Source organism: Ovis canadensis, chromosome 14 (genome assembly GCF_042477335.2).
Source record: "Ovis canadensis isolate MfBH-ARS-UI-01 breed Bighorn chromosome 14, ARS-UI_OviCan_v2, whole genome shotgun sequence".
In the NCBI taxonomy this organism is placed as follows: Eukaryota; Metazoa; Chordata; class Mammalia; order Artiodactyla; family Bovidae; genus Ovis; species Ovis canadensis.
In genome coordinates, this window is record NC_091258.1 from 45,921,208 (window position 1) to 45,936,128 (window position 14,921).

Sequence of the window (14,921 nt, forward strand, 5' to 3'; positions counted from 1 at the left end):
CTTAGCTGCAGCACGCAGGATCTCGGCACATGGACTCTGTGCTGTGGTTCGGGCTCAGTAGTTGCAGCACGTGGGCCCAGTTCCCCAGAGCATGTAGGATCCTAATGCCCCGACTAGTGTCTCCTGCACTGCAAGAGGAATTCTTCATCACTGGACCACCAGGGGAGTCCCAATATCCTATTAACTGAGTCTTGTGGAAGATTTTAGTTTGCAAAAATAGTCCAAACAGTATCTCCCAGCCCATATTCTTCTCTTTCAAAAAGACTTTAACAGTCCTTCCCTTGAAAGGTGGGGTCTATAAGAACTCCACTTAAATTTGGGCAGTCTTATAACTACAGTGGAAATGATGCTATGTGATTTCTGAAGCTCAGTTACAACAGGCAATACGGTTTCTACTTGGTGTCCTTGGGGCTCCTCTCACTTTCAGAACCCATCCAAGCCACTCCTTGGAGAGGCTGACATGGACGGGAAGTAACAGCTGACATTAACTTGCCAGCCACGTGACTGAACCAGCTTGGAAGTGGATCTTCCAGCCTCAGTCAAACTCTGCCAACTGATGCTATGAAACAGAAACAAGCTGCCTCTCTCAGGTTTTGCCCGAATTTCAGACTCATGACGAAAATAAACAGTTATTATTGCTTTAAAGCACAAGATTTGAAGTAGTTTGTTAGGTAGCAATAGATAACTGATCCAGCTACTATTACATATTCAGGTTAGAAATGAGAACACTGAGACAGAAAGATTAATTAATTACTACAGCACATCCTGAGTGCCTAGCAAAATGGATTTTTCTCTTCCCAGGGTTGTGAAACATTCTATGCCTTTCTCTCACTTTCTCCCACTACCTCTCCTCCACGTAAGATTTCTGTTGTCATTACTGTTGTCTTCTGTGTTTTTTTTTTTTTTCCCCAAGAATATTATAAAGAGCCTCCATTACTCTAGATTCCTTCTGGAAAGTTGAGTATAGCAGGGATGGGTCAGAGAAGAGAGTTGGCTGTGGCACCATTGGAAAGTGAAAACCAAGCCCACTGACTTACTCTGCGGAAACTTTGGTGGGTTGTCATTGACGTCGGTCAGTGTGATCGTCACTTTGGTTGTCCCTGAGAGTCCACCCATGTGTCCACCCATGTCCTTGGCCTGGATCACCACATGGTACTCCTCCTTGGCTTCCCTATCCATGTTGGGAAGGGCGGTTCTGATGATACCTGGACAGGCGAGCAGGGAACACCACAGATCTTCATTAATTACATTGTAACAAAAAAGATCTAGGCACAGGGAAGCAGAGATGAATGAAACAGCACCTGTCTGCACAGAAGAGTCACTTCAATATATTTATCATCAAAAGTAGCCATACTTGGAGCATCATATAGACATATTTTCCAGCAAATTGCCATCATTAATGTAGCATTAAAATTTTATGTTTTATATGTTGTACTATAAATGCAATAATCTCATCCTTCTCAGGTATAACAATTAAAGATGCTAAAGACTGATACATTTGAGGACTCACTATATGAGAATCCATAACATAAACCCATGCTTCTAGACTGTCAGCAGAATCCTTTGACTATCAATGCCTGCACACGATTCTTAGAAACATTACTCTGGTCTATTTTAAGTTAAAAGTAGATGGGAATACATTAAAATGTTAATATTAGCTTTTTGGTGTATAACAAATGGGTTAGAAATATACACAAAGCTTATGTCAATTCTAGTTGTTTACTATCACCTATCAATGACAAGGATACATTAATAATTGAATTCTACATGATCTCTGGATATTAGTGCATTACTGGTGTGGAAACCATGTTCACTTAAAATCTTTTGGGAATGCGTGCAAGCTTTTTCTGTCTGTAGATGTAGCAACATTTACACTAGAAATCTAAGAGAGTGCCGTGGAAGCTTTAAGCCTTTATCCTTTTCTGACCCCGATGTTTGTATGTTTCTCAGCAATATTATTCAATTCGCTGAGCCTCGTTTTTCTTGTCTGTTAAATAATTTGGTAGGTTCGAATTGGTCCTTCCTAACATGAGTCCCTGAGATAACGAATATTGCAACTAGAGTCCCTCCAGCAATTTTAGTATCTCAAAAACTCAGATGCAATTCCACATTTATCCTTGGCAAAATTAATTGGTAAATGCCTTTGATGAAATCATAGCAAGTAGCTGCCTAAATTGTGATCCAAAGCATAGTGTCTACAAATAAATGATCACATAGATAAGTGGAAATTATTCAGTAAGCAGGCAAAATATCTGATTGGCAGGCTATGCAATATAATATTATACATACACACACACACATATATATACATGTATTTGATAAATTTCAACTGTATTAATGTAAGTGGATTTTTTTGTAAGTGTTTTGCAAACATATGGGGGTATATTGTGGAAAACAGAAGGGAGTTTGAGGTATAATACTGTGGACTGACAGTTTCAGAGGATTTTAGTGTTTATTCTAATAAAAGGATCCTAGAATCAAATTTGGTACACATGGAGTGAAACATTTTGGTGTGGGTTTCGGCTGGTATATTCATTCACTCTTTTTGTTTGCTATTTGTTTTCTGTAAGAATTTGCAGAACCTCCTTTTTGGATGTTAATGCCTGTTGGGAACCTCGAAGCTCAGCAGAGGAGGTGGGGAAGTGCCACCTCCCAGACGTACCTGAGCCTCATCAGTTCCCACCCCCACCACCCCCAAGCCTGCACTGTGGTCTTCAAGCTTTGAGAGCTGCCGGGTTTTACCAGTCCTCAAGTCCTATGGTCTCTTCATTTGGATCCACAGTTGAATTTTATGATAGAACATATTTGAAGGTATATTTTTAAGTTGAGGTTGAATTTTAAGAACTGATAGCATGAGGAAAGTTGCAGTCTAGGACTATATTTATTGCTGTGACATGGCACAATACAAACAAAAGCAGTCACAAGTATAATTCACTGGGTGCTAACTACAGGCCAGGCAATGCACAGTGTCTACACTGCACAATAGTCTTGTTAGGCGGCCCATTTTATATTTTAGAAAACTGAGACTCAAAAAGGTTTCAGCCAGCAGGCCTGGACTCCTTATTCACAATGTGTCACAAATCACAATGCAATTCCATGGTACCTGTCTGTGCTTCTACTGAAAAGTAGGGTTGTCCTTCCAGGATGCTGTACACTAACTTGGCACTGTTTCCATAGGTGGGGTCATCTGCGTCTGAAGCTGTCACCTGGATCACTGACGTTCCTTAAAAGTGAAACATTCATTAGAGACAATCCCTCCGCTTTTCAAATTCTATTCTAGTTTGCAAATTTTGTCTTAAGATTAAAAACTAACGAGAGCCCCCATATTATTCAATATGCTTTGATTTTCCAGACTGAGATGCAAAAATAATTTCCCTTCCTCCTCCCTCCCTTTTTAATCCTAATAGCTTAAAAATGAACTTTCTATATTCATAGTGCATCCTGCTATGCTTAGTAGTTAAAATAATAATGTGAACATTATTGCAAAAACATTCTAAGGCCCATGCAACTGGAATGTTCAGTATATCAAATAATTAAATAAAAATCTTCCCAAAGAGTATAATAAAGGATAATTAATGATGAATTGCTTTTCATGAAAGGACAGAGTGCAGTCTTCCATCTGTAGCAGAGCAATAAATACATCATTTTATTGTTGCTTTGCATGTAATAAAATGGCTGCTAATACTACATTTTAATTAATTTATGGTCATAAATATTGTACAGAATGTTGTTCCCTACTGGCATGAAAATTGCATCTTCCCACCTCCAATGGGTCTGGTAGTCACACAACAGAAATCACCAGTAGACATCTGGTGAGATCTAAGGCCAGCAATTGCGAGCCGCAGTGGAAAGAAACCAGCGAATTGAAAGAAGAGGGGATTCTGTTTTTCAGAGGAAAAACCGTTGTTCCTTGATGGTTCAGAATGGGGCAGGGGAGATGGTCAAGGGAGAGGGCTGGTGATTATAGAATTCCTCTGTGCCAAGCACTGTCTGGGGCATGTTCCAAGTATTCTGCCCCTCTGCTAGGTGCTTTCTACTGGTTCATTGTACTTGTGAGTTACTGAGTATAACAGGTAGGAAGTTCTGCAGTCTGTTTTGCAAAGTGGGTCACTGTCAGAGTCAGGATACTGACCTCTACCCAGCAAACAACCAAGCCCAAGTTCTTTCCGTGACAGTTTCAACAGAGGAGCCAGGTTCTACACGAGTGGCAAGGCAGGCCACTTATACAGCCCCCTGATCTACAAGTTTGCTGGTGATTTTCACACAGTGTAAGAACAAATTTTACTTTTTAAAAAAATTCTGTAATTCATTTTTTCATACAAACAACTTTGGGGGGAGGATTCTTCCCACAAAACTAGGTACTATTCTAAATCATGGACATTTGTAATAGCATTAGTAAGCTCTATTCTCTACTTTCACAGTAGAGCTTGTCAAAGTATTATTTTTTATGCTTAATTTACTTCAAGAAATCCACTAAGTTCATTACAACTCTTTGTATTTTACATCTATGTTTATTTAACCCTCATCAGAGTTTACATTATCCTCATGTGATAGACGACAAAATGAAAACTGAGAAAGATGTAAGATGTTGTCTGGGTTGACCTGGTTGGTCAGAGGCACAGCCATGATTCCAATCCAGAACTGTCTGACAGCAGACAACTCTCATAGGTCACGATGCAAAGTCTGATATTAATCCTTAAGCACTAAGCTGCCCTAAGACATGGGGTCAATGAAAATTTCCCTGGAGCATCCTTTTTGATGACTGGCCTTTTCCCCCTGGCTCAGCTGCTGTTGTCCTCTATTTAATGATTTCTTTGATGTCTGCTGTTTCTCATTAAAAGTCCCCAGGTGACTACTGAGAAACTAAAGAATTGGGCAAGGCAAAGAGAAGATAGAATAGACCCAGGTGAGTTTTTATAAAGTATGAGAAGGGTTTCACGTTAGTTGGAGGAGAACAGGAGGGCTATTTTTTTTTTTTTTTTTTTTTTGCACCACAAGCTCTATATGCAAAGTGGAAGGAGTAGAGTTTTTTTAATCTTTTTTTATTCGACTGCCCCCGGTCTTAGGTGCTTCATGAAGGATCTATCGTTGCAGTGTGCAGACTCTCTGGTTGTGGCTCATAGGTTTAGTTGCTCCAAGGCACATGGGATATGAATTCCCTGACCAGGGATTGAACCCACATCCTCTGCATTGCAGGGCAGATTCTTAACCACTGGACCACTAGGGAAGTCCCGAGGAGTAGGGATTTAGAGTTACTTCTGTGTCCTACTTTCTTGAGCAAATTGATTCTCAGTCTCTGTGCTTGGTTTTCTCATCTGTAAAATGGGCAGTTTGGCCCTGATGATCCTTAAGCTCATCAGAACTTTAAATCTCTGATTTCATAACTGTATTTACTCCCTGATCAGAACAGCCCTGGTCACTGTCTGAAAAGCAAACCCTTCTTAATATGAGGCATGCTTCTCAAAAGCAAGTACAACAACCTGCATTCTATAAAGCGAAACAAGAATTATTGCCAGGAGAATTGTCCACTCACAATGTTAGGTGTCTGTATGCATGATGAAAGACATAGCTGCTTCTGAATTATTCTAACAGATGGTGACACAGTGTCATGGTGAGGTGTATATACTGGATCCACTTAATAGCTCAGATGACCTTGAATAAATTATAATTAACTTGTTTCTAGCTTTGGTTTCCCATTTGCAAAATATGTCAAATAGGACCTACCTCATTGCAAAGATGAGTCACTGCAAAGATTAAATGCAACAGGGCATGTAAATCATTAATGAGCACTGTGCTGACATGCTACAAACTCTGCCGCTATTACTTATTCAACACCAACATGCACTAGTGACCAGATGTATACTATTTATAATCCTACATGAGTAGAAACTTTTAGTCCCATTTTACAGAGGAGAAGCTCAGGCTAAGAGAACAGATGGAACTGATTCCAAGTCAAAAGGTTAACAAGCACCAGGGCCAGGATGGCCTGGGTTCCATCACATTTTTCCTATTCTTCTATGCCTCCTCATGTTTTGTAAGGTTACAGTTTAAAAACTCAGGGCAATTTAAAATATTTGAAACTTCAACTATAGACATGAAATGTTTTTTGTTGGTTATTTTGAACACAGAAGCTACAGCATAAATTCTATATCCCCACTTGGGAGAATGGGCACCAGCCCACCCACCTGCAGAGACACCAGGCCTGCAGGTGGAGCAGGTCCGTCCTCCCCCTCCCTTACGTACCCACGTTGGACCTCTCGGGCACGTTGGCATGATAGGTCTCATGTAAGAACTCAGGAGGGTTGTCATTAATGTCCTGGACCTTGACGATGAATTCCGACGGTGGCTCCAGGGGCCGGTTGGTGTCCCTGTCCACCGCCTGAGCCATCAGCGTGTACTGGGCTCTCTCCTCTCGGTCCAATGTCTTGGTGGCATGAATGTTCCCTGATTTGTCATCAATCACAAAAATGGTTCCGGCTCCTTCACCTGAGAGAATGTATTTAATGTTCCCATCACCAGAGTCAATATCGGAATGAAGCTAGGAAAAGAGAAATGGAGACTTGTAATTCCATGACGGATGCTCTGGGGAGGTAGAGACACACTCACATGCTGTTTGCTACAATACACTGTTTACACGCAGACACACACACACTGAGAGGGAGACCCTCTCATCCCATTTACAAATGAAGAAATGTAATCTTAGAGAAGATGTCTTGGCTAAGGGCACATAGCTGGGGAGCAGTGAAGCCAGAGTCCAAAAGGTTTCAATTTTAAGATTCATGCTTTCCGTCCCCCTTTCCTATTACATATGCTCACATATGAAACACATATAATACACATTAGTAGAGCTATTTTGAATGAAATATATGCATATTATAGAAAGTGAAAGACACACATTTGAGCAAGAAGTAAATCTTGTCAGTTCTGATTGCCATGCCTTCATCTTCCCTGTAAAAGACAGCTCTTGTTATCAGTGTCTCACGAATTCTCTAAGACATATTCTATGCATAGGCCAGACTATCTACACAAATACATGTGCTCTGGTTTATTTTCACACAATAAAGTGCACAGTGGACACACCACTCTCAACTCTGTTTCCCTACCACAGTAAATTCAGAGGACCCTTCCAAACTGGTATATATGTATTGATCTCATCCATTGTATAGAGGTTGTTATTTCAGTCTTCTTCCAAAGGACACTAGGTTCCAAAGGACACCAGGCTTTTGTTACCGCAAACAATTCACTGATCAGGATTTCTGGATGACCTGCTGTGTGGCACAGAAAGTATGAGGCTCTGGGGATGGACTCTGCCTGGAGGACCTCCCCCATTCTCCTCATAAGCATGGAGTGCGTGGAGAGGGCGGATAGACATGTAGCTTCTTAGACTAAAGGAAGACTAGTTCCCTGAGATTTTCCCCTCCTTTGATAAAGCCCAGCAAAATGATGGAACTCACCTAAATCCACACTTGGCAGGGCCAGGAAGTCATCCAGGTCACCCGACTACCCCCTTGTGCCTTCTGCCTTACTCTGCTGTGTTTTGTAACATGGAACTCCCCTAAAGACCACATCCAATTTTCCCATAGCAATAAAGTCTTTATTGTACTTTGCTGTCCAACCTAAATTTCTGCAGCTATCATCTTAAACTGAGTTCTTCTGCCCTAATTTTACCCTTTATGGGAAAAGATAAGCATTACTTTCACTGTTCTCATAGGCTTCAAGAATAGGCAGGTGGATAAAAAGCCCTTGGTTCTACCTACTACCTAAGAAAACCTAGTGTAAACTAAAAAGCTTTATTCTCAGGGAAGTAATAATGATAATAATACTTATTACTTAAAATTATTATCTTAATGTTTATTATAGTGCCATTTTAATATTGTTATTAATGTGATTTTAATTATTATTATTATCATGAAACCAAGACCTAGAAAGCTTGCCCAGAATCACAAAGCAGTATAGAATACATTGCTTTTTAAATTTTTTTGTATCGTTTCAATTTTCCCCAAAATATCTAATAGATTTGCAGTGCCTCAGTGAAACACCAATTATTTCAGCTCAGAAGGATACCTGTAGGTACAAATTACATTTTGATTTTAGTCTATAGTGCTTCTTAGGAAAAAAAAAAAAAACATACTTCAGAACTTGTTATTCATAACAAGCTATGTGTTGTCATGAAGTTATGGCTACACATTTCTTATGAATAACGCAGTTTGTAATATACAAAGCTATCTGAATATATGGACGCTCCAGAGGATGACTCAAATTGCCCCAGTCTTCATACAAGTTTCCACAGTGGGGGCAGACAGTCTTCTGGCGGTTCTCCTAACCCCCCATAATTGTTTATATTTGTTTGTTTTCTCTGCCTTAGACTTGGCGAAAGTCAGGAGTTCAGCCATGACTGTGGAATGTGGGACAAGGCAGTCAAGGCAACACTTCTTTTAATGGGAGTCTAGACAAGGAATGTTTCTAGGGGCCTTTATATATTACATATGAAGTTGGCAAGACTCTCGGGAAAAATCAACCAAGTAACTGAAACATTTAAATATAGTGCTCATTTATATTTTTTATCTTGTTTTCAGAGTTCAAAGTTGGATATAAATTCCCTTTTGCCCCCTCTCCAACAACGACGAACCACACAACTAACAATGACATTTATTAGTTTCGACACAAAAGGCAGTTTGGAAACCCATTCAGTCCTATCAAGGGATCAGTTGCTGAGGCAGACACGGCCAATTCCTAACTCCCAAAACTGAGGCCATCCCCTCAGCAGAGCATAGCATGATGCAGACTCTGCTCCCTGCAGATCTAAAAGTCCATGGTTTGCCAAATTCCACATTTCAGAACATCCTAAATCACTCAATCTCGAATGACACCAAATCAAGGTTTTTAGGTAACAAGTCATCTAGTCTAATCCTCCTATTCATGGAGAACTCGAGATCAGCATTATCTCAAAAGGAAGTTTGATAGGATCTAACCACGTTCTTTCTTTTTCTTTCTTTCCCCATCCAATCTGACATCTGGCTCATTCTCACATGCCTAGATTTTCCCCTCCTCTTGTGTCTGCTGCTATCTTTTAGTAGACACAACACCTGCTTGCTCCACAGAGATGCCCTCTAGGTCCTGTGTTTTTTGCCCTCCCTACCCTAACACACACCCTGCTCCCTATGGAGAAAGTCCCTGTGGCAGAAGTTTTATTTTCTCAGAACAATTCACACACAGTCTCCACATTGTTCAAGCCACACAGCTCCTGCCGCGGCTCAAGTATCTTCTTCCTCTCTAGGCACAGAGACTATCTCCTTGATGGATGGAATTCTATGTGCCAATTATTTCCCTGTGCTCCATTTCTCAAGGCTACTTCTACTTTGGGTGTGATCTTTCCATTTTGGGTATAAATGATGAAACTGCCCTGGTACATCTCTTCAGAAAGACCCTTTTCCAGCCCTTAACAATATTATCAGGACACTAATATGAACCTCCTCCAAAGATGTCAATTCCATAAATATGGAATGATAGTCTCATGTTAAGCAGCAACTAAGATAACTTCGTTGGAATCTATGAGGCTCAGAAATGAGCACCCCACAAATCTGCTCTTGTCCCTCTCCCCCTTCACTAGATAACTCCTGCTCATCTTTTAGGTCACAAGTTATTACCATTGTCTCCATGAAGCTTCCCTTCATGCCTCTTAAACTTTGCCACATAAATTCACAACCACTTGTAGTGAATTTCTTTATTATTCTACTCCTTTGTTTTTGTTTTTTTTTTTAATTGCTTAAGTAAGTGTCTCTTTTTCCACTAGCTCCTGAACTCTTTGAGGCGAGGGACTATTCTACTGCAGTTTACCATTTGCCTCCCTCTGTACCTTCACATAGTAGGCTTTCTGCTTTTACGTGTATGAACATCTAACTCCTTGCCATTAATGTCACTTGCATCTGAAAGATGGCTGTATGTTTTACCACAAGTGATAGCTGGCAGCCAGTTTTTCAAACATATTTTGTTACTTTGTTTGTTTTTATTTTTGGTTTTGAAATTTGGCTGCCTGGCTTGCAGGATCTCAGGTCCCCTATTAGAGATTGAACCAAATCCCACATCAGGGGCTCCTCAGTGAAGGTGCCAAATCCCAACCACTAGATCACCGGGGAACATGCCCTCAAACATATTTTGGACTCTTTCTACCCTTGCACTTTTGGAGGGGATACTCAGAGAATGCAGGATTTCTCAGTAGTACTAGGACTCTCAAGCTTTCTGGGGGTTTGCCATCCCTGAGCCAAACTGGATAGAATCCCACCCATTCCCATGACGCATCCATTCATCTTGTCAGATATTCACAGAGGTGTCCGTAAAACTGGGCTTTGGTGTCAGAACCTGGGGATACAAGACTGAACCTGTTCTTGATGAAAGTAGCTCAGGGTCCAGTGAAGGAGACAGACATGTGTACTACAGGAAAAAAGCTATGATGAAAATAGTACAGAGCATTATAAGAACACAAAGGAAGGCATCCTAGCTGGGGTTTGGATGTAGTGGGGGAAATGCGCCCAGTTGGAGAATGGTTAAATAAATAATCATCATTTCTATTCAAGAGACTACTGGGTAGCCATTAAAAACAGAGTTTTTAGGGTATAATATCAAGTGGAAACAGAAGTGTTCTTAACATGGATGTCTAGGAATTAAAAAAAAAAAAAGCTGGAAGGATGAATGAATAGGATTTGGTGGATTTTAGAGATGATCAGACCATTGCTACCTTCCCTCCTAGATTTTTGTTTGGCCAGGACCCCAGTCCGGGGAGGGTGGGGAGTGAGAAGTGAGCATGCATTTAGAGCAGCCTTACCCTGCCCACGAGCACGGGGTCGGGCCCCGTGTACTCCTCTATCACGAAGAACTGGTTCCAGACCCAACCCCTCTTGGAGCGCTGCAGCACCTGGCCCTCCTTGCCCTTCTCGTGGTGCCCGTGGAACGAGGGTCGCAGGTGGCTCCTCCGGTCCAAGGCGAAGGCCTGGCTGTGGCACAGCATGCCCAGGCACACCAGGGCGGCTTGTAAACAATAGTTCTCCTTCATTTTTGGTTACGTGGTAGGCACGGGAGAATGCGGCTGTCACCCTGTCCGCCGACCGTGCGGCTGCCTGGCGGATGGCGGCCTCCCCGGACGAGTCACGCAGACCTCGCTCGGGCTGGAAGCTCTCTCCTCGCCGAGCACATCACGTCAGGGCTGCCCACGTCCCCGTTCGGCCTCTACAGGGAGCAGGAAAGGTCAGATTAGTCACAGGTTCCATCCCCACTTCCATTATATTCTGTAAACACTGACCCACGCTGGACCCCGTGAGGGTTTTGCTCTGGGTACTGAGGAGGCAGATGCCAGTGAGAAATACTCTCCAGGCTCTAGCCAGTTCACCATGCCGAATAAGAAACGTACAGGAAGAAACCCCTCAAAGTCCATATGAGGATAAAACATGTGTGCTGTGGAGTCCAGCCGCCCAAGTCTGAGAGTCAGTTTTACCATTTACTTAGATCTGGGTTTAGGGTAAGCCAACACTGAGCTCAGTGTGCTCATTTATGAAATGGGCTGGGGAATCCTACTCAGTGGAAGGTACAGATCTGAGTCATAGCCCTAAGTCTCTTAGCCAAGACCTGGCATGTGGTCAGCACTTCTTATTTATCTGTTATTATTATATTAATGATCATGGGACTCCCCTGGTGGCTCAAACGGTAAAGCGTCTGCCTATAACGTGGGAGACCTGGGTTCAAACTCTGGGTCGGGAAGATCCCCTGGAGAAGGAAATGACAACCCACTCCAGTATTCTTGCCTGGAAAATCCCATGGACCGAGGAGCTTGGTGGGCTTACAGTCCATGGGGTCGCAAAGAGTCTCAGACAAGACTGAGCGACTTCACTTTCTTTCATGATGTTAATGATCACAATCCTTCTTGGCTGTGTTTTGTAGTAGGGACACCTAGGGCACTATGGGCATTCCACAGAGGAACACATAGCTGATGGGGGTTGAGAATGGAGATGGCAGAGAGTGGGGACTGTTAAGGAAGACTTCCACATCGACTCTCAGATGAGTTACATGATAAGAGTGGGATGGATGGGATGTCTAGGTAGAAGGAACGGTGTGCCCCAAAGCACAGAGCTGTTCACAAGCACAGTACTTCCCAAGACTGTTCAGCTTAGTGGATGGTCTTACAGACAGAGGAAGCCAGCAATGACTCCTAAGATATGAGAGGTCAGGGTAGGCCCTGAGATGGTCAGTGATGGCCACTAAAACATTTGTCATTGAAATAATGGGTCAAATTTGCATTGCTGGGTCAATACAGTGTCAATTCAATATGCACGATTTGCTTTTGTCTGGTCAAACGTCCACCCAAGAAGATGAAAATTCTGCCCTAACCTGACAGTCTTTCCAAGCATACTCTGTAGGCTCCCTTCAACAGGGAAAAACAAAATAAAACAGCATTCCCACCAGCTGGTCCAAAGGTCATGTTCCTGGCACTCGGCCATGCCTCTGCTGCTCATCAGCAGTAAGGATGGGCCACGAGCACGTTTCCTTGCCTCTGTGGCTTCTCACCTACAGTCGCTCTAGTCCTCTCTCCAGCGCTCCGGTTCTTCTCTCTGACCTTTAGCTCCTGCCTCAGGTTTCCCGGCTTCTTTATGGGACTGTCCTTCTGGTGCCAGAAACTTATTCTTCCCCGAGGAACTCCCAGTGCTCATTCTCCTGTCTTAGGATCCCACACCTTCTGAACAATCATCATCTCCTCTTGGAACACCTCTCAGACACAAACTGGAGCCCGAGTTCCCAGAACCGGAAGGTCCTCACTACCACCCTTATCTGTAACGTGAGGGGCCCTCAGAAAGTTGCTGGGCATGGGGGCTGAAACTGCATTTCAACCCCCGTGGGTCTAAATGAAATTGGTGAGCTTCTTCTTTTTTAAATTGAGAGGCATAGTTGATTTATAATTGTGTCAGTTTCAGGTCCATAGCAAAGCAATTGAGCTATGTGTAGCTGTGTGTGGATACATATTAATGTTCTTTTTCATATTATTTTCCCTTATAAGCTATTATAAAACTGAATATAGTCCCCTGTGCTATACAGTAGGTCCTTGTTAGTTATCTGTTTTATATATAGTAGTGTGCCTATGTTAATCCCAAACTCCTAATTTATCTCCCTCACTCCATTTCTCCTTTAAGAGAACTCTATTTCCCCTATAAGGGGAAGAAACTATAAATTTGCTTTCTGTGTCTGTGGGTGTATTTCTGTATGGTAAATACGTTCATTTGTATCATTTATCTTAGATTCCACATATGAGCAGTATCATGATGTTTGTATTTCTCTGTCTGGTTTACTTCACTTTGTATGATAGTCTCTAGGCCCAACCATGTTGCAACAAAGGGCTTTATTTTATTCTTGTTAATGGCCAAGTAGTATTCCATTTATATGCCACATCTTCTTTATTTCTCTGTCTCTGGACATTTATTTAGGTTGCTTCCATGTCTTGGGTATTGTAAATAGCGCCACAATGAACACTGAGGTGCAGGTATCTTTTTGATGATGGTTTTCTTCAGATATATGCCCAGGAATAGGACTGCAGGTGGTCTTATTTTTTGTTTTTAAAGGAACTTCCATACTGTTCTCCATAGTAGCAATACCAGTGAAATTGGTAAGATTCTTGAACGTTGTATGAATAAAAACCTAATTCTTTGCTATCTGATTCGGACAAAGTGGTTGGATGGGGAGAGAGGTGAACAGAAAGGAGATAGTATGCATCTTGGCAGAGTGGAATATATCTAGATTTGGAGGCTGGGTTGACCTGAACGAAATATTATTGTATATTTCAATCTGGATGGCCTTGGGCACATTGGCCAGGCACTCGGATGCTCCGCGGTCTAATCTGAACAACAGGGATGACAAGAACTGGTGCACACATGTGGGGCTAAAGACAGAGAGAGAACTGGGCACACACTGGGTCTCCTCCTCTCTTTCCAGAGCTCCACAGCCTAAGTCTGTGGGCCTCGCTCAGCAGAAGGAAGTGCTCTGATCTGCAGGTGGAGATGCCCTGAAGACAGGGGTGAAGTGCTTTCTCTAAGAAAGGAATTGAGGATTAAGAGTTACATGGAGATACCAGAGCAATCTCTCCTTAGAAGTCTCAGAAATAAGGGAACTGGTGGAATTCTACTTTGCTGGTGAACAACCCCTTTTCTTCTGAGGCTCTTTGATTTCACCTACCCAAGCATTTCTAATGCTTTGTAATATGGCAAAATGGTATCTAAGGAGGTCACACATGTACAGTCATTCCAAGTATCCATCACTGCCCTCAATACTATTTTGTGATGTATTATGTAAGTCCCTTTTCAAGGAATAAGGACTTCAGTATTTGTTGTAGACAGACTCCAGGATATGTTAAAGGCTGTGTAGAAAAGAGAGAAAGATTCAGGAGGCAGTGTGGTCACTTAACAGCTTCACCCGAGGCTTGGGCATATCAATACTACATCAAATGCTGCTTCTTGTAAGGCAAACTGACTGCACGGAAGAGACCAGGAGTTAAATCCTATAGTGAGGTAATGCGAAGTCATAGGAAGATTCCTGTATTTAAGTCAGAAAGCCAAAGATATGATTAAGAATCTGCCACTTAGCTCGTGGTGGGGCATGCCTCAGCTCCGAGAGTGGCAGCTGTGCCTCATTCTCTGTAAAGGGAAGCCGTTGGGTGACATTTTCTACAGGTGGTTTCCAGATTCACATTCTCATTTGGGTAAAAGATTTTGGAGGCATCTCTGATTCATAACACCATCTCCTTACTAGACTGCTTGCTTCTTAATGGTTGGAATGATATCTTATTCACAACTGGGTGGCCAGTGCCTGAGCAGGACACCAGTAAAAGCTAAATATATGATTTGAACCCCATATTTCAAGTGCAAACTTGATAATGCCTCCATAGG

The 14,921-nt window shown here is 42.3% G+C and overlaps 1 protein-coding gene across 1 annotated transcript in view; it reads right to left on the reverse strand.

Moving 5' to 3' along the window:
• CDH11 (cadherin 11) overlaps window positions 1-14,921 on the reverse strand; it is a 150,788-nt gene that overhangs the window by 35,987 nt on the left and 99,880 nt on the right. The window contains exons 3-6 of the mRNA XM_069548936.1: window positions 10,823-11,223; window positions 6,244-6,538; window positions 3,104-3,223; window positions 1,038-1,205 (exon numbers count right to left, since the gene is read on the reverse strand). Coding sequence (XP_069405037.1) covers window positions 1,038-1,205; window positions 3,104-3,223; window positions 6,244-6,538; window positions 10,823-11,050 — 811 coding nt within the window. The 5' untranslated portion in view covers window positions 11,051-11,223. The remainder of the gene's footprint in view (window positions 1-1,037; window positions 1,206-3,103; window positions 3,224-6,243; window positions 6,539-10,822; window positions 11,224-14,921) is intronic.